This window comes from Erinaceus europaeus, chromosome 4, assembly GCF_950295315.1.
Source record: "Erinaceus europaeus chromosome 4, mEriEur2.1, whole genome shotgun sequence".
Lineage (NCBI taxonomy): Eukaryota > Metazoa > Chordata > Mammalia > Eulipotyphla > Erinaceidae > Erinaceus > Erinaceus europaeus.
This window is the reverse complement of record NC_080165.1, coordinates 53,213,671-53,233,777: the sequence shown is the minus strand read 5'-3', so window position 1 is coordinate 53,233,777 and position 20,107 is coordinate 53,213,671. Positions and strand designations below refer to the sequence as shown.

At 47.5% G+C, this 20,107-nt stretch overlaps 1 protein-coding gene across 7 annotated transcripts in view; it reads left to right on the top strand.

Moving 5' to 3' along the window:
* Positions 1–8,920: 8,920 nt before the first annotated feature.
* GABBR1 (gamma-aminobutyric acid type B receptor subunit 1) overlaps positions 8,921–20,107 on the top strand; it is a 31,290-nt gene continuing 20,103 nt past the window's right edge. Inside the window, exons 1-8 of one of the 7 annotated variants that reach the window (XM_060189371.1) lie at positions 8,921–9,228; positions 9,646–9,739; positions 10,407–10,610; positions 11,404–11,589; positions 13,237–13,257; positions 14,696–14,856; positions 18,680–18,814; positions 19,184–19,354. In XM_060189371.1, the coding sequence (XP_060045354.1) occupies positions 9,646–9,739; positions 10,407–10,610; positions 11,404–11,589; positions 13,237–13,257; positions 14,696–14,856; positions 18,680–18,814; positions 19,184–19,354 (972 nt within the window). In that variant the 5' untranslated portion in view covers positions 8,921–9,228. Of the gene's footprint in view, positions 9,229–9,645; positions 9,740–10,406; positions 10,611–11,403; positions 11,590–13,096; positions 13,258–14,695; positions 14,857–18,679; positions 18,815–19,183; positions 19,355–20,107 lie in introns of those variants that run through there. The other 6 variants (XM_007532279.3, XM_060189368.1, XM_060189367.1 and 3 more) reach the window with 6 other exon arrangements.

Sequence of the window (20,107 nt, the reverse complement as noted above, 5' to 3'; positions counted from 1 at the left end):
TGTTTTTTAGGCTAACCTAGTATTTAATTACATGATGTTCATTTCTTTTTCTTTTTTCTTTTTTTTTTTTTTTTTGCCTTTAGGGTTATCACTGGGGCTCGGGTGCCTGTACTATGAATCCATTGCTCCTGGCGGCTATTTTTCTCATTTACTGCCTTAGTTTTTATTGTTGTTGTTGGATAAGACAGAGAGAAATCGAGAGGAGGGGAAGACAGAGAGGGGGAGAGAAAGATAGACACCTGCAGACCTGCTTCACAGCTTGTGAAGTGATACCTGCAGGTGGGGAGCTGGGGGCTTGAACTGGGATCCTTATGCAGTCCTTGTGCTTTGTGCCATGTGCACTTAACCTGCTGCGCTACTGCCTGGCCCCCTCATTAATTTTTTTTAAATGTTTTATTTATTTTAATGAGAGCTACAGAAAGAGAGAGAAGAGCACTGCTGAGCTCTGGATTATGGTGGTGCTAGGGACTTGAACCTCGGACCTCAAGAGCCTCAGGCATCAGAGTCTTTTGTATAAACATCATGCTATCTCCTCAGCTCCATCCATTTCTTTTATTTATTTTTATTACTAGTGATTTAATATTGTTTTACAAAATTATAAGGTAAGGGTCCAGTGGTGCACCTGTTGAGTACACATTACAGTGCGCAAGGACTCAGGAGGACTCAGGTTTGAGCCCCCGGCCCTCACTTGCAGGGGAGTTGCTTCATAAGCAGTGAAGCAGGTCTGCAGGTATCTCTCTCCCTCTCTATCTTCCCTACTCTCTCAATTTCTATCTCTATCCAATAAAGATAATAAAAAAAATTACAAGATAACAGGGGTACACTTCCACACCGTTCCCACCACCAGCGTTCTGTGTCCCCATTCCCTGCGCTGGAAACTGCAGTGGTTTTCCCAAGGTCACAGATCTTTCTGTAACTACCTGTCTATCCATATTTTTGCCTATTTCTTACTACGGTCCTGCCTTTTCTTGCTTTTTAAGTCATACCTACACTTATTACTACTTCTGAATGTCCTTCCTTTTTCCCTCTTTTTCTGGGTTTTGATGGGATTGGGTTTCAGAGTCTTCTAGTCATTCCCCTAGCATATCTCCCCCTCTGGGAATATTGGCCACAATTATATATTGGGTAGAGACAGAAGGGGAAGAATGAGAGACACCTGTAGCACTGCTTCACAGCTTTTGAAGCTCCCCCCTCCCCCTGCAGGTGGGGACTGGGGGCTTGAACCCAGGTCCTTGTGCACAGTGGTGTGCTCAACCAGGTGAGCCACAATCTAGCCCAAAGTTCTCTTTTTAAAAAAGATTTTATTTAGGGTGGAAGTAGATATCATAATGGTTATGCGAAGACACTCTCATGTGTGAGGCTCCAAAGTCCCAGTCAATTGACCTGCACCACCATAAGCCAGAGCTGAGTAGTGCTCTGGTTAAAAAAAAAAAAAAAAAAAAAAAATCATTAATGAGAAAGACAGGAGGAGAGAGGGACAGAACTAGACCTCACTCTGATCACTCTGGTACATGTGCTGCCAGGGATCAAACTTGGGACTTCTTGCTTCTGTAATTGCTTCTCCACTGGACACGGCATCACATGTCTCTCCCCCTCTCTGTCTTCCCCTCATCTCTCCACTTTTCTCTGTCCTATCTAACAACAGTGACATCAGTAACAACAATAACTGCAACAATAATAAAAAACAAGGGCAACAAAAGGGGAAAGAAATTTAAAAAATTGGTAATCAGATTGAAATTTTTTAAAAGATTTTCTTTTTAAAAAAATTCTGTTTATTTATTTATTTATGATTGGATAGAGACAGAGAGAAATTGAGAAAGGAGGGGAGAAAGAAAGTGAGAGAGACAGAAAGACACCTGCAGCACTGTTTCGCCACTCATGAAGCTTTCCCCCTGCAGTGGGGACCAGGGGCTTGAACCCGGGTCCTTGTGCACTGTAGTATGTGCACTTAACCAGGTGCGCCACTGCTTGTTCCCTCAGATTGAATTTTAATGGTGGGCTTAAATTGTTAATCTCTTTCTTTCTTTCTTTCTTTTTCTTTCTTTCAATGGTGGGCTTAAATTGTTAATTTCTTTCCTTTCTTTCTTTCTTTCTTTCTTTCTTTCTTTCTTTCTTTCTTTCTTTCTTTCTCTCTCTCTCTCTCTCTCTCTCTGTTTCTTTCTTCTTAAATTTAACCAGAGCACTGCTCAGCTCTGGCTTATGGTGGTGTGGGGGGATTGAACCTGGGACTTTGGCGCCTCAGACATGAGAGTCTCTTTACATAATCATTATGCTATCTATGCCCCTCCACCCTTGTTCATCATTGCTGTTTTTATTATAGTTGTTATTGCTGTCATTGTTGTTGGATAGAACAGAAAGAACGAGAGAGGAGGGGAAGACAGAGAGGAGAAAAGTCAGACACCTGCAGACCTGCTTCATTGCTTGTGAAGCAACTCCCCTGCAGGTGGGGAGCCAGGGGCTTGAACTGGGATCTTATGCCTGTCCTTACGCTTTGCGCCATGTGCACTTAACCCGCTGTGCTACTGCCTGGTCCCCCTTTCTTTCATTCATTCATTCATTCATTCATTCATTCATTCATTCATTCATTCATTCTTTCTTTCTTTCTTTTTCTTTTTTAAAGATTTTACTTATTCATGATAAAGATAGGAGGAGAAAGAACCAGACATCACTCTGGTACATGTGTTGCTGGGGATTGAACTTAGGACCTCCTGCTTGAGAGTCCAATGCTTTATCCACTTAGTCACCTCCTGGACAACTTGTTAATACATTTCTAATGACATGTTCTTTGAAATATTAAATCTTCTAAAAGATTAGACCAGGGAGAACAGAAACAACTGGTGGTGTTACTTTACAAGATACAGCTATATGTAAATAGCATAAAAGGACATTAATTATGGTCTTGTATGATATAGCAAATGTTAACAATGGGATTTTTCAAAGTTAACTCAATTGCCAAATAATTTGGTTATAGAAATAACTATCTATTGTCTTCTTAAACAACAAGAATCTTCCCCTTTCTCGCTCTCTTTATAAAAACTTTTATTATCAGATAAAGAGAGAAATTGAGAGGGGAGGGGGAAGATAGGGAGAAAGACAGAGAGACACCTGCAGCCCTGCTTCACCACTTGTGAAGCTTTCCCCCTGCAGGTGGGGACCAAGGGCTTGAACATGGGTCCTTGTGCACTGTTGTACTGTGAGTGCTTAACCAGGTGTGCCACCACCTGGCTCCCCATTCCCCTTTCTCTATAAAGCCCATATTTTTTCTAGTCCTGGAACCTATAGGGTAGGGCTCACTTTCCTGCATGCATCTCTCAATTCATACCAACTGATACTGCATCCAATCCCTAAACAATGCAGCCAGTACCACCTTGGCATGTTACACTTTGGACTGTATCCAAAGACATCAGGTGTGGAATGCCAACCCTTCAGCTTCATTACTCTGCCACTAGGTTCCAGATGATACCATGATGTCAACTGGACTTCCCAGGGCAGACAACCCCATCAATGTGTCCTGGAGCCCCGCTTCTCCAGAGCCCTGCCCCACTAGGGAAAGAGATACAGGCTGGGAGCATGGATCGACCTGTCAACGCCCATGTTCAGTGGGGAAGCAATTACAGAAGCCAGACCTTCTACCTTCTGCATCCCATAATGATCCTGAGTCCATACTCCCAGAGGGATAAAGAATAGGGAAGCTTTCAAGGAAGGGGATTGGATACGGAGTTCTAGGGGTGGGAACTGTGTGGAATTGTACCCTTCCTATAGTCTGGTCAATATTTCCATTTTACAAATAAAAAAAATAATATTGTCTGGAACTAGAAAGCTGGATTAGGACAGAGAGTAGCTCCCCAACTTGAAAATAAATACATTTTACCATGTCAATTTGATCCAGGGTCCATGTATAGGAGCCTATAAAACCTCCAAGTCCTTGTCCGTCTGAGCTCGCAATCCATGGTCACACCTGGGAACATTCTAGGCTGTACCCATTTCAGGACCAGTCTTCCTCAAGTGGCAGTTAAAGTAAACTGACACAACCTCCCTTTGGAAAGTGAGGAAGTCCCCACCATTGTCACTTAATAGTGAGAGCATGATCCTGGAGAGGCCCTCAGAAGGGCTTCCCATCCATTTCTTATAGAAGGTCTCAATTGTAGAGAATTATTTATAGAAGCAACTCGTAGTGTCAACTTTGTCATTTAGTTTTTAACTCTAAGCACTTGTGAGACAGTATTTCTCAGACTCAGAGGAAGTGGGGCAGGAGGATAAGGGTTGGTGTAAGCATTTGAAATGTAATTTTTCACTTAATTAATTAATTATTATTATTATTTTGACTCCAGGGTTATCACCAGGGCTCAGTGCCTGCACTACAAATCCACTGCTCTTGGAGGTCATTTTTTCCCCTTTTCGCTGCACTGTTTATTATTGTTTGTTGTTATTATTGTTGTTGTATATTATTATTGTTATTGGATAGGAGAGAGAGAAATGGAGAGAGGAGGGGAAGACAGAGTGGGGGAGAGAAAGATAAACACCTGCAGACCTGCTTCACTACCTGTGAAGCGATTCCCCGGCAGGTGGGGAGCTGCGGTCTCGAACCAGGATCCTTATGTCAGTCTTTGTGCTTTGCGCCACATGTGCTTAACCCACTGCACTACCGCTCGGCCCCCAATTTTTCACTTTACTGAAGTCTTTTGAACTTCAGATTTATTCCCCTTTTATATCTTTTTTTTTTTTACTATTATTATTTTTATTTTACAAGAGCACTGCTCAGCTCTGGCTTATGGTGGCATGGGGGGACTGAACCTGGGACTTGAGCGCCTCAGGCATGAAAGTCTCTTTGCATAACCATTATGCTATACCCCCACTCCCTTTTATGTCTGAGAAGTATAATAGTGCAGGGGAGATAGCATAATGGTTTTGCAAATAGGCTATCAGGCCTGAGGCTCCCAGGTCCCAGGTTCAATTCCTTATACTACTACCATAAGCCAGAGCTGAGTGGTGCTCTGGTAAAAAAGTATAATGGCAATAACTGTAATTTCTCATTTCTTTTCTTTTTCTTTTCTTTCTTTTTAACTAGTCAAAGAACCAAGGTCAGAAGTGTCAAGAATTTTCATCATACTAGAATTGTGTATGAGGAGCAGTTGAGAGCATTTGTAAAAGAGAGAATTTCCCTTATCTCTCTGCCCTCCTCTGACCCAGTGAATGTACATGATTATTACTATCAAGAAAGGAGGAGACAGAACACAAATGAAAAATGAGGGTGAGGGCCAAACAGGAAAGGCTTAGTGATAGTAAAGTCTAACAGAAAGGGTTCAAGCCCTTTCTTAGTAAAAAGCCAGAGTGAAAGCTGACATGTAAAAAACTTTATGTTTGAATGTTAAATCTCTTCCCTTATCTCCTGCTTCTGCTTGTAAATGCATGAAGAACTACCTCTATTGACAAGACTCTATGAAGGTGGCCGGGCAGACTGTACTGGGTTAAGCATACCAAGTACAAGCACCCGCACAAGGGTCCTGGTTCAAGCCTCAGGCTCCCCATTTGTAGGGGGATTGCTTCACAAGCAGCGAAGCTGGTATGCAGGTGTTTGTCTTTCTCTCCCCCTCTTTATCTTCCCCTCCATTCTCAATTTCTCTCTTCCTATCCTATAAAAAAAAAAGGGGAGTCGGGCTGTAGCGCAGCAGGTTAAGCGCAGGTGGCGCAAAGCACAAGGACCAGCATAAGGATCCCAGTTCGAACCCCGGCTCCCCACCTGCAGGGGAGTCGCTTCACAGGCGGTGAAGCAGGTCTGCAGGTGTCTATCTTTCTCTCCTCCTCTCTGTCTTCCCCTCCTCTCTCCATTTCTCTCTGTCCTATCCAACAACGACAACAACAATAATAACTACAACAATAAAACAAGGGCAACAAAAGGGAATAAATAAATAAAATAAAATATTAAAAAAAAATGTAAAAAAAACTATTTAAAAAAAAAAAAGGCCTCCTCCAGGAGCAGTGGATTCATAGCACTGTGGACTCTCAAGTCTCTTATGTAAAACACTGTAGAATTTGCACATAGGGTTGGGAAGATGGTGTAGAGGTTATGTAAAAGGCTGCCTGAGTCCAGAAGGTCCCAGGTTTAATCCTTGGCACCATAATAAATCAGAGGTGAGCAGTGCTCTGGTAAAAAAAAAATAAAAAAATAATAAAAAACAACTTAAAAAATGCATGTAACCTGTATACTTCTTCCTATAAACTTTAAATCACTTCTAGGTTACTTATATTTAATCTAAATATTATATAGATAATCATTAAACTGTACTGTTTAGTGAATAATGTCAAGAAAAATATCTAGACATGCTCTGTACAGACTCATTTATCACAGGCCTATCTAAATTGTTCATATTTTCCTTCCCTGGTTGATTGAATCTGAGGATATGGAAACTGCAGGGGGGGCAGGTGGTGACGCACCTGGTTGAGCTCATGTATTATAATGCGCAAGGACCCAGGTTCCAGCCCCCCCTGGTCCCCACCTGCAGGGGGAAGGCTTTGTAAGTGGTGAAGCAGGGCTGCAGGTGTCTGTCTGTCTATCACCCCCTTCCCTCTTGATTTCTGGCTGTCTCTATCCAAAAAATAAAGATAATAAAAAAAATTAAAAAAAAAAAGAAACTGCAAGTATGGACAGCTGATTACACACAGTCACACATTTTGTATATTGTTTTTTACCCTTCAAACTTCCATTTTCCCATGCCATATCATTAAGTCTTTTTGAAAACAATTCTTTGAATTCCTTTGAATAAATCCACTCCAATTTCTTGGATCAACACTCTGTAATTTGTTCCTTTAGGCAGTTTCTTTTTCTGATTTATTATCAACAGTGTGACAATGAGTATAACGTTCGATTTCAAAACCATAGACTCTTCCTATTTAGAGGGGATTCCATCCTTCCGTTCTGATAATCTGAGGCAAGGCTTCAGGGACATGTTTCCAGATGGGACCTTGAGAGCTATTTAGAGAGTAGCTGCTCAGATACTCCCTGACAAAGGCCCTAGTAGATCTAGAATGTCCATTGGGCATTTACATCTTCCCACGACCACACAGGAGCACAGAGGGAGGGTGTACTCCTGGCCTACAGTTGAGTTAGCCTGCAGACATGGCACAGAGTCAGGAAACTCTAGTCTTAAAGCAGTTTGGAAAACTTCTCATTCATATGTTTTTCATGGTGCCATAACTTCCTTTTAGCTGATATCCAGAGACTTGGTTCTGCCCTGTAGAGAGGAAAGGCCACTCAGAGGAAGAGTGACTATTGTTTGAGTAATTAGGAATTTTGCCTCATTTCTTTTTTGTCCACTTTTTAGCTCTATCTTAAGCACTCCCAAGGAACCATTTGAAAAATCTGTGAATTGTCTAAGTAATTACAGTGGGGTGGGGGTGGGGGCGTTTTTTAGCATTTAGGGGCAGGGAAGGAGTGTATCATACTCTTCTTCAAAGCAAGCCTGTATAATGAACTTTCCCCACCCAGATTCTCAAATGTCCTCCAGGACATTCATGTAGGTGAAGAAAATCTGTGTTTAATTATCTGAGCCTAGAATTTAATAGTTTTTTCTTCCGAAGAAGTGTTTTTAATATACAATGATCTTTCTAGGAACGCAATTACAGTTCTTTGTAAAGTTAGGTAAGATTGACTTTGCTACTAAGTGTTGCTCAACATTTCATTAAATCACTTCATTGATGGCATCGTGCTGAAGGTAGTTGAGTCACCAACTCAGCACCTGTATCAGCCTGTGTTTATAGCAATTTCTATCCCATGATTCCGTGGATAAGTGCAAGCATCTGTCTCCTTCATTATGACTTATAGTGTAGTCAGGCCTCAATATTCACACATTAAAATATTGTTTATGTTATTTTACTACAAATTACCTTTTCCCCTCTCGTTTTCTCTTTATGCTATGAAAAGAGAAGCATATTGGTTCTTATAGTGTGTAGGTAGCTTATATTATCCATGGATAGTAAAGGAATCATTACAAATGGCTTGCTTTAAAAAAGGTTGGAAATTGAGGACCTCAGTTTGAGTCAGCTCCACAGTATTTGACTTCCCTCACCTTTTCCAAGGACAATCCAGGAAAGAGCCCCCCTTGCCACTGTCTCCTGTTGCAGTCCAGACTGGATAACAGCACCACACACCCCTTTCACCAACTGACAATAGGCAGGGACTCTGCAGCTGTCAAAAGGCCTGCACTTGGATGGGGACTGCAGAGCCTCCATTCTCCCTTAGTCAAAAAATGTTACTTGCAAGGCCCTGTTACAGTACAGAACATATAATGCTCATTTCTGCCCAATTGGAGGCTCCCCCCCAACATACTACCTCCGTTTCTTTCCTTGATGCAACACTCCCCCCTGCCTTTTGTGTCCAACCTTCTCTTTGATTTCCAGGAGCCGGCAACTAGCAATGCTGCTGGACCCATACTGATCCTCCTCTCTCTCTTCCCCACCCAACTCTTGTCACACATCAATGGCTCAGGCCTTAGCCACCAATCTGTCTCCATCCCTCCCCTGGCTGAACCTGGCTTCTTCTCTCTTCCACCTGTCTCCTCCTTCAGGCCCCGGACCTCACCTCACCTCATCCCACCTGGGGCTGCACTGTCTTTGTGTAACCGGTTTTTCTCCACCTGCACCCCAGATTCGTTGTTTCGGCGTCAACTACTCGGCCTTTGGCTCGGCCCCTCACTCCCACCCAGATATCCAGTCGCCCTGCCCCCGGGTCCCCAAGCCGTAGTGTCCCCCCTCCCTTTCCTACCTCAGACCAGCAGGTCTATGCCGCCGGCTCTCCACCCCCCACCCCCTGTGGGCGGTCCAGGGCGGGGTTGGGCTCCGGGGCGGCTCCCCGGGTTCGGGTTGTGGGAGGTGCCCTCTCCCCCCTTCTCCCCCCGCCCCGTCTTCTGCACCCTCCTTCTTCCCTCCACCCGGGAGTTTTCCCCGGTCCCCGGCGCCGCCTCCTTTCCTCCCGACTCCCGGCTCCAGTGGCCGCCGCCCGGGGGAAGGAGAGACGGGGGTGGGGTTTGGGGGCCGAGAGAGAAAGAGGGAGAGAGGGAGAGGGAGCGGGAAAGAGGAAGGAGAGACCCTGGCTGGGCTGGAGCCCAGATTTGGGGACAGGAGGGACGGGAGGAGGGACACGGTGGAGCAGACCGGAGTGGGGAGCGGGGAGGAGCGGCCGGGCCTGGGGCCTTGAGGCCCGGGAGAGCGGGGGAGCCGGGCCGGCGCGAGGTAAGAGCCGGGGCCGGGCGGCGGGGCGGCGGGGCGGCGGGGCGGCGGGGCGGCGGGGCAGCGGGCCCGGGGCTGCGGGCTGCGGAAGGCGGAGGCCGGGAGCGTGGGGAAGCGGGCTCGGTCGGCCGCGGGGGCCGGGGGAGAGGAGGTGGTGAGAGGTGGAGTCCCGGGAGGGTGGGGTGGGGGGGGACCAAGGGAGGCAGGAGGAGGGTGGGGACAGGCTTTCTCTCCTCCTTTCCCCCCACCCCTCGCGGGGCTCCGCCCCCGCCTCCTCCGCGGGCCGCTCTTCTTGTCCCCGGGCAGAGCGGGTCGGTGCCCGACAGGCCCCCGCGAGTGAGGCCGGGCCTCCCCCCCAGCCCTGGGTCCGGGCCGCTCCAACGGGGCTTGGTCAGATTCTCATGGCCGCCTCTCACTCAGATGCTGCTGCTGCTGCTGTTGCTGCTGCTGGCGCCGCTCTTCCACCGTCCTCCAGGCGCAGGCGGGGCGCAGACCCCCAATGCCACCTCCGAAGGTGCACCCTTCTCCAGCGACCTCGGTCACCCCTTCACCCTACTTTTTTCCTCTGCACACTCCCCCCTCCTCATTACTATCTTTTCACCCTGACATAGTCCACCCTCTCCCGAGCCCCACTTTTACTACTGACCTCCTTTCTATCACCCCATCATTACCCAGAACCCCCCTTTCTGTGCTCCACATGACTACACTGGTCACCTTCTTGCGGCCCCGCATAATTTCCTAAATCCCACCTCTCGTGCCTGGCCCCTTGTTACTTACTATTTCAGTTCCTCAATATGCATTGGTTCGATATTGCAATCCAGAGAGCCTTGAGAGAGCCTCCCCCACCGCCCCCATTCTAATTCCTCCAAATTCAACTCAAGCATTCACTTCTAGTTTTTCTTCACAAGCTCACAGGCTTATCATACTCCTTGATTTCTTATTTCGTCTCCTTACCCCACCTCCAGCACCCCTACCCCCACCCCAATTGGCCTCCACCCCTGCTCTTTTCTCTGTCCTTGAGCCCAGCATTCCCTGCTCATCTCCTCTGCCACCTCCTAGCGTCCCTCCCCTCGCCATTCACCTGCCCACTGACCACGCCCTATACTCCGATCTCCCGCTGCTGACTTTGCATCCCCTCATGCCCCCATTCTTCTCTTTCTGGCTCCCGGACTGACCCTCAGGTTGCCAGATCATACACCCGCCTTGGGAAGGGGGCATCAGATACAGGGGCCTGACTCGAGACCAGGTGAAGGCCATCAACTTCTTGCCGGTGGACTATGAGATCGAATATGTGTGCCGGGGGGAGCGCGAGGTGGTGGGGCCCAAGGTCCGCAAGTGCCTGGCCAACGGTTCCTGGACAGACATGGACACACCCAGCCGCTGTGGTGAGTAGCCTCACATAACCCCTTACTTATTCGAGACCACTCCTCTTCCTGCCTCAGACCTAGCATTGTTTGCAAGTTAGCACTTTAAATCCACTGTAGCTAAAATCACAAATAACATCTATTTGAAGTACTACCGAGTAAGAGGGGCGTTGCGTTGGTGTGTGCTATTGCAGCCACCAAAGTTAGTAGTTTGCACATCCCATAGTCATCCCATTCTCCCTTCATTAGGCTACTGACCATTTGATAAAATAATTTGATTATTCATGAGTTTTACTCTCTTTGAGAATCATTAGTGTAGATTTGCAAAAAAAAAAAAATCATTCTAAAATGATTTAATCACATAGTCAAAGCCTGTGTCTCCAACCCAGAGAGCATATATACTCTAGGGCAGGGAGGGGGGAACCCAATTTAACATCAGTATAAGCCAACTATAATAAGAAAGGCAGGCAGATCTGACTGTGCATCTAAAGTTACATTCATCCACACATCTCAAAGCCAGAGAACCGCCCACTACAGCCGACTTTGAAAAGATCACATTTTCTGTGCTTCTAGCTCCACCTTGGGTTCCTACAATGGAAATGCTTTTTCCATTTTTTTTTTTTCCCTTTGGGAATGTGTGGATGCTTACTGGGCTCTGGGAGGAATGGAAGCAGACAATCTTTTTTACACCAGGTTTCCTGCAGAATAGGATATGAGGGAATCCAAACCCAAATCTTTGCCCCCTGCTCTCTGAAGAGGGGGAGGAGTCTTTTCCAACTTGCCTCTCATTTTATTTTCCTACCTCTCTCCACAGTCCGAATCTGTTCCAAGTCTTATCTGGCCCTGGAGAATGGGAAGGTTTTCCTGACGGGTGGGGACCTCCCAGCTCTGGATGGAGCCCGGGTGGATTTCCGGTGTGACCCCGACTTTCATCTGGTGGGCAGCTCCTGGAGCATCTGTAGTCAGGGCCAGTGGAGCACCCCCAAGCCCCACTGCCAGGGTGAGGGGAACAGCTGCCTGCATGCAGCTGATGAGGCCGCTTGTGAGAGGATGGGGGTGGGGTGGGGTTGTATGGTGGGACTGGATGGTGGTGCATTACAAAATGGGGGTGGGGCTGTAGGGAGGTGGAGGTGAAAGGTCAGCTCCTTTCACCCACCTGCCTTAAACTTTCTCCTGTAGCCCCTAGTTTTCTCCATGCCTACTTTAAGGTTTTCACTTTATTATTATTATTTTTTAACTCTTTTTATATCTTCCATAGTTCTATGTCTTAAATCTCACATTTTTTCTTTTCTTTTGTAAATCTAATCTTTCACTGTTGTTCTTAAGGTTTAAATACTCTCCTCCTAGCCTCAGTCATTTTCTCTAAAATTAGAACTTTCCTTTTTAAGAAAGATTTATTAATGAGAGAGAGAGAGAGAGAGAGAGAGGACACTAGCACATCATTCTGGCACATGCGATGGCAGGGATTGAATTTCAAACCTTGTGTTTGAGAGTCCAATACTTCATCTCCTGAGCTGCAAACTTTGAACTTTCTATATGTCATTCTCTTCTAGAATTGATCCTTCTCATTAATTCTGTTAGTATGTTATTATAAAGAAATAAATACAAACTGATAACTGGAAAGAATAGCTGGGGTGGGAAAGTATTAGGGTAAGACTTAAAATTGGGAAGGGGAGACAGCATAATGGCTGTGCAAAAGACTTTCATGCCCGAGGCTCTGAAATCCCAGGTTCAATCCCCAGCACCACCATAAGCCAGAGCTGAGCAGTGCTCTGAAAAAAACAAAACAAAACAAACAAACAAACAAACAAACCCCAAAAAACAAAAACAAAACAGAGAACAGCAAAAAATAAAACCTTAAAATTTGGGGCAGAACTGCCAGAATATTGAGTGAAAAACAATTATTGGGTGGGGAGAGGGACATCTTTTTACTGCACCACCCAGACAACCTCCATCCTCCCCCTGGGGAATCAGTTTTCTGCCATCTACTTGTCTACCCCTTTGGGGGCACTCAGCTTCTCTCTCTACAGTCTCTTTTGAGATGCAGGCATATCTCATGCTTTCTTGAGCCTGGTTTTCCTCCCTTAATTGAATTCTTCTGCTTGTAGTTCACTGTTCCATTCTAAAAGGTGGAAATTAGAAGTCCCACTCAGGAGACTATGGGTTTACTATGAAACTAATGAAATTTCAGGGTTCCTCATGTACATAGGCCTTTCCTAGTAATGTACAGGCTCAAATCATGTATTCACGTGGCTACAGGTTTTCAAAGAAAATGCAAACAACCTTTTTTAAAACAACAATAGATCAAAAACAATTGTATTTGCATTTTAGGATATTTTTTCTCTTAAAGGAGACCCCACGTTTTATAATATTTAGACTCTAAAACTAGGAAATGCTAAGTCTTAGCTGTTGGCACTCCTGCCTCAAATTCTGTTGTCCTATGAAAAAAAAAAAAGAAGAAAACCAACAAATCCTGACCCACAGTCCCACCTTGCTCTTATCCCCAGGCACCCTCCCCTCAGAAATGCAGGCTTCTGCTCTCCCCGGTCTTCGGCTTGGACTGGTGTGGGAGGGGGCTGGGGATCTGGCCCGGGAAGCTGGGCGCCAGTGGTAACTCTTCTCTGATCCCCATCTTTCCTGCTGCCAGTGAATCGAACGCCACACTCAGGTGAGATCAGAACCCCCCCCCCCCACCCCCCATCGCGTGCACTGCAACCCCTTTACCTCTCACTCTTGAAACCTTCTTCCCAGGGATTCTGCCCCAGGTCTATGGGGGTCTGACTCTCACACCCACCCCCATCCCCACCTCACCTGGTGTTTGCGGCCCTCTCCTTCCCCTTACCTGTTTCTTGCCTCCAGTCCCTGTTTTCTGCGAGGCTGCGGTCCCTCCCATCTCCCCGCTTGGCTTTTCTGTCCTGAGCTCCGCCTCCTTCCAGACTCTGCTTCTGCTAAATGGCAGAGCCCCGGCAGGGGGCGGCAGGGTGCTGGGAGACCCGGAGCTTTCGCCTCCTCTTCCCCAGTGGGGTTCCTTCCGACCTTCTCTAGAACCTTTTCCTGCCTGCCCACCTTCCTGGGATTTCACCTGAGCACTCCTTCAGCCCAGCCCACCCATCCCGACCCTGACCAGACAACACTCTCTCTCCTTTGGCTCCTCCCCGTTTCCTATCCTTCGCTATACCCTTTCCCTTCTCTTTCATCGCAGTTTCTTCTCCGTCACCCTTGTCTACCCAGCCCATGTTCCCTTCCTCTATTCCTGTAACTTCCTTTAACGCCCCCCCCACCCCAACTGCCCGTCTCCATAGCCTTCTCCCTTACAACCTTCAGTATTCCATTCAATCTCTTCACACCCCCATTTCATACGTCCCTGCGCGCCCCCTTCCTCTCGCATCCCACTCTCCTTTCCTTCTCCATCCCTCGCTGCTCTGCGCTCCGCCCACCCCGCCCTCCTGGCACGCCCCTTCCCTCTTCCCCTGCAGTCCTCTTAGGTGGGACACCTCTGGTCCACTGTGCTCCCCGCAGGGTCACGCTTCTTTTATCGTCCCCTCCCCTCTCCTCCTCCCCTCCCCTCCCTTCCCCTCCCTTCTTACCCTCCCCTCCCCTCCGACCCTCCCCTCTCCTCTGTCTTTCCCACCTAGCGGCTCCCCGCCCCCTCCTGCCCGGCCCCTCCTGCTGCCTGTGACGTCAGAGCCCCCTCCCAGCTCCTACATCTCCCTCCTCCTCCACCTCCTCCTCCTCTCTTGTCAGTCGGTCAGTCCGTGAGGAGAGTCCGCGGTGGTGGGAGCTAGAGCCTTTGGGGCCGTAGGAAGCCAACCTCTCCTGCTCCCCGGGGCCCTATCCCCTTCTCCCCACAAAACCAGGGATGGAGACGCCGCCCCGCCAGCCCCTCCGCAGCCCACCGCAGGCGAAGTGTCCCCCCTGAGCTCCTCCCCCTCCCGAAGCCGCTACCCCCGCCCTCCCTGTCATGGGTCCTGTGGCCCCCTCTCTCCGGGTGGGGTGGCCACTGCCGCTCCTGGTGGTGATGGCGGCGGGGGTGGCTCCGGCGTGGGCCTCCCACTCCCCTCATCTCCCGCGGCCTCACCCGCGGGTCCCCCCACACCCCTCCTCAGAGCGGCGCGCTGTGTACATCGGGGCGCTGTTTCCCATGAGCGGGGGCTGGCCGGGGGGCCAGGCCTGCCAACCCGCGGTGGAGATGGCGCTGGAGGACGTGAATAGCCGCAGGGACATCCTGCCGGACTATGAGCTCAAGCTCATCCACCACGACAGCAAGGTAGACCCGGACTTGGGAGTGGGTGGGAGGTAGGGGCTTGGAGGGGTAGGGGGCCAGCTGCTTGTGCCACAGTTTGAGTGGCTTTTTGGATAACGAGGCGGACCCCTCCCTATGTGACTAGCAGGAGATAGGCTGGAGGTTCAACATGAGAGAGACGGAGTTCAGGAAAGCTAATCATGCCAGAAGGTAGACCCTTTTTCTTCCCAGACCCATGGAGGTGGTGGTGTGAGTGTGGGTGTAGGTGTGGGTGCGTGGGGGTTGGGAAAACTGATAGTAGATTTAGGATACAAGTTGATCTGGATCCCCCAGGGCTTTAACGAACTCTGGGATGGGTTGGGGGAAGATAGGAAGTGGAGAATGTGGAAGTCAGAAGTGGAGGATGTCAGAAGTGGAGAATGAAGGGTGTGGGAGCAAGGTAAATCTTGGCAGTATGTTGAAGCTGTAAGGAACAAGGACAGAATGAGGAAAATTATGAGGAACTTGAGTGGTCTAGTTTATTTATCACAGCACAAATAGCATGTGAGCTACCTGATTCATTCCTCCACCTCCAACCCTGTTGAGAATTTCTGGACTGTGGGAATACAAAGCATATTGTGTTTGTAAAAGCTAATAGGTGATAGGAGGAGGCACTGGGGAAGTGAATTGGTTTAGAAGTCTACATGGGAACCTTCCCAGCAAGAAAAAATAGGAATTAAATAGGAATGAGTAAGGAAAAATGGCAATGAGGAGGGGGCCATGGAGAAGTGGAGACAGAGAGTTTCTGGAGCATTACAGGGAAATCAGGTCTCCAGTTTGTTTTTTTCTTTATAGAATTGTGGCCTCAGGGTGTAAGAAGTGGGATGCAGGACTAGGGAAACATGGAAGGGGGGGACTGGGGGAAGGTAAGAAAATATGAGTCCAGGGTAGTAGAGGTTCATTCAGTAGGATTCTATTCCCAGCCTTATCCTCCACATGAATAATTGGGTATCTGAGGTAGGTTATGGCTCAGGGAAGGATGGAAATTTGGGACTTGAGGTTTATCTGTTTTTACATGTGACCCCAGAGACTTAAGGGACTGAGGGTGGCTACAAGATCACAGAGGTCTCCACTTCTGTTCTCAGAGGGATAAAAAATAGGAAAGCTACCAGGGGAGGGGATGGGATATAGAGTTCTGGTGGTGGGAATTGAATGGAGTTGTACCCCTCTTATCCTATGGTTCTGTCAGTGTTTCCTTTTTATAAATAGAAATTAAAAAAACAACAAGATCACAGAGGTGAGGGTTTTGGTCTTGGATTTTTATTTATTCAGAATAGCAATTTACACCTAGAAATAGGAATGTGAGGGAAGAGGTGTGTGTGGGGGTGTGAAGTTGAAGAGAAAATTCTTAGGGGAGAAGAGAATTCAAGGACTGTTAGGAGCTTGTTGAGGGAGCTTCAGTACCTTCTGACACTTGCAGTGATTCTCATACTTCATTACAGATTTTTACTCCTTAGGGATGAGTCCCAAGTATATGCATTTCTCCCTATTAAAAATCATGCTGTGTAGCTAAGCCCAGGATGCCTGTGGGAAAATCAGTGGGTTACAGGGAAAGAGTCAGGCATCTGCATGGAAGAGTTATCAGAGAAAAAGGGCTAGATCTTCTGGAGAGGTCAAACTTGGGACACAGGAGGTCTTGGTTGAGAAAATGGTTTGGGGGGAGACATGGGGAGGGATTAGTAGTCTCTCTGATATGGATCACAGGGAGCCAGGGGAGTCCTATGTGTGAGCTCAAACTCATCCACCATGACAGGTGATTCCCTGGAGGTGCTGGGGAGCAGATGGGGAACCGAGAGAAGGGGAGAGAAGGGACATGGAGGAGAAATTAGCAGAGGCAGCAAGAGGGAGATGGAAAGACAGACAGGCTGGAATGTGTCAACTGGAATGTGTTGGTTCCTGCCTGCAAGTCTTGATCTTGTAAGAGCAGAGGAGAGGGAGAACAGAGGAAGTATGCTGAGGAGGGCGTGAGAATCCCACGGTGCAAAGAATAATCAGTGATGAATAAGATGTGGAAGGGGGAAGGGGATGGAAGGAAAAATGAGAGGGAGTGGAGAAACAAAAGAAAAAAAATGTGAAAGATAGCATAATTGCCCAGTTTGTATATATCTCATTCCTACTAAGATTTTTTTTTTAAATGATATATTTATTTTCTTTTTAATTTACCAGAGCACTGCTCAGCTCTGGTTTATGGTGCTGCTGGGGACTGAACCTGGGACCTTGGTGCCTCAGGCATTAAAGTCTCTTTGCATCACCATTATGCTGTCTCGTTAGCCCTTTTAAAAACATTTTATTTTAATATTTACTTGTGTATTTATTTGGGTAGAAACAGAAACTGAGAGGAAAAGGGGAGAGACACCTGCAACATTCCTTTACCACTTGTGAAGCTTTTCCCCTGTAAGTGGGGACCAGGGGCTTGAACCTGGGTCCTTGTGCATGGTAACATGTGCTGTACCAGCTGCATTACCACCCAGTCCCTTCCTACTAAGCTTTTCATCAGAAAAGGTGGGGGGAGGGCACTGGACCTTGGGAGAAGCTGGGAGCAGGATTTGGAGTGATAGAAGCTAGAAAAAGTCAGGAAGGTGAGACTGGAGAATGGCAAGCATGCACAAAGATATGCCCAAATGAGAGATGAAGTTCAAAAAACTGCATTGAATAGCGCTGGCCTTAGCAGGGGCTCTGGTGGATGGACAGCAGTGAGTTCTAGGTGAGTGTTGGTTCTTCAGACTCTGCTAGCCTCCCTTGGCTCCCCTCTTCCAACTTCCCACAGTGTCCCAAATGTCAGGTCTCAGTGGGAAGTGAGCCAACTCTGGGGTAGGGCTTCTTTATTTGCTTGCTATTTGTCCCCCCCACTTCACCCTTCCCAGTCCCCTGGACCTCCTGTCTCCTGTGCCCTGGCTTCCTGCTGGCTTTCATTTCTTCTTCACTCCCTTTGGGCTCCAGCAGTTTCTGAAATGTCATATTTCAGCAGGAGGGGAACCAGGCAGTGGGAGACCTGGCTGGCTGGCTCCTCCTCCTCCTCTTCCCCTCCTCTCATTATTCCTTTCCTCTGTAGCTTTCTGCATTGCTTACTATCCCTAGTTCTGTGCCTCTCTTCAGCACCCTGAAAAGCATCTGGCTTCCGGAGAGCCCTCTTTTGTTTATCCTCCCAGTTGTTTTCTCCCCCCCTCTAACCCTCACTAACTTCCACCCCTGAATGTCTTTTAAAAAATCTTTTTTTCTTCTAATAAACCCTTCAAATGTCAGGACCCAGCAGGAGAGGATGAATTGCTGAGTGGAACCCTAGTGGTCTTGTTCCTGTTTTCTCTAGTTTATTTATCACTAACCCTGGAGAGAGAAGGGGGTGGGGTGGGGAAAGAGGCAGGGAGAGGGATTTTACAGAGGTGAGGGTGGAATTTTCATGATACTGTTTTGTGGAGGTCTTCTAAAGACTTAGAGAGTTTATTCATATACCTACAGACTCTTTTCTACTTACAGATATTAAGAGCATAGAAAGATGGGGCAGGAAGCAGGGATGCTAGAGGGAAAGTGAACTAGGCAGTGTCTGAGGATGAACTGAGGAAGGAATGTGCTATCGATAGGTATTGATATTGAAAGGGGGCACCTGCATATTGTGTATTAGACCTCAGGTGGAAGATAGAACAAAGTGTTTAAGGCATGAGGGGGAATAGAAACTTGACTAGAGAAGATGTCAGGAAGAAGAAAATGCAAATCAGGAAAGAAGACTTTCGGCAGAAGGATGGGTGGTACTGAAGAAGTAACTCCTAACCCCACCCTGTCCCTTCTCTCCTTTTCTCTGACCCCCATTTAGTGTGACCCCGGCCAAGCTACCAAATACTTATATGAGCTGCTTTACAATGACCCTATCAAGATCATCCTCATGCCTGGCTGCAGCTCCGTCTCCACACTTGTGGCCGAGGCTGCCAGGATGTGGAACCTCATTGTGGTAAGCTGTCTGGGGTGGGGGTGTCGGAAGGCGGGGCTGTATCAGAAATGGGCTGTATCTTGAGTTGGTCTTTAAGAAGATTGTGAAGGACTGACTGCCAGGATGCCAGAGTGCTTTGCAAACCTGAGCTGGTTGGCCTCCTAGCAACAGAGGCCTAGCCAAGCTGCAGCTGACCGCCTTCATTAGTAGGAACTGAAGTGAAATCAGTGAAAGATGCTCTGATTAAGAAGGCGTGCTTAGACAGGTCTCTGAGAAGTACTTTCCTAGGGCAGGAGTCGGGGGTTTAGAGTTGAGAGGAGGTTTGAAGGCAATCTCAACAGCTCTTAGTCCTTGAATAAACATGTCCTGCATTGCTCCTGTCTCTCATAGCTTTCCTACGGCTCGAGCTCACCAGCCCTGTCCAACCGGCAGCGATTCCCTACATTCTTTCGGACTCATCCGTCAGCCACACTCCACAATCCTACCCGAGTGAAACTCTTTGAAAAGTGGGGCTGGAAGAAGATTGCCACCATCCAGCAGACCACTGAGGTCTTCACTTCGGTGAGGAGTTCAGAGTAAAAGGGACATCCCCTCAAACCCCATTGCAGCTTGCTGTAACTGGGACTCATTGATTCAGTCTGAGGGGACAGATCTTGTTTTCTTTCTTTCTTTCTTTCTTTCTTTCTTTCTTTCTTTCTTTCTTTCTTTCTTTCTTTCTTGTCAAAAGAGAAGATATTTGAGTGGGTTCAAGGCAGGTTCTTTCTGTGGTCAGAGAGATGAGCAAGTTGAATTACTAGGATCGCATGCTTTTTGGCTCCAGGACTTTTTGTTTTCTCCATTGATACCGTGCTTCACAGGCACAACACCCCCACCCCAAATCCTGTTAACATTGGTGCTCTCCAATGCTGAGCCACAGTAAGAGAAAAAATATGGTAGGAACCCAGGAAGGTAGCAGACTCCTGAGGTACTCAGTGTGTATATGTTTGAGAAAGGGAATGAAATAATGGGAAAGGATGTAATGCAACTATAGAAATCTTTATTGAGGGAGTTGGGTGGTAGCACGCAGTGGGTTAAGTGCATGTGGCACGAAGTGCAAGGACTGGTCTAAGGACCTGGTTGGAGCCTCTGGCTCCCCACTTACAGGGGAGTCGATTCACAAGTGATGAAGCAGGTCTGCAGGTGTCTATCTCTCTCCCTCTCCTCCTTTCCTCTCTCCATTTCTCTCTGTCCTATCCAGCAACGACAGCAACAATAATAACTATAACAATAAAACAACAAGGGCAACAAAAGAGAATAAATAAGTATTAAAAAATA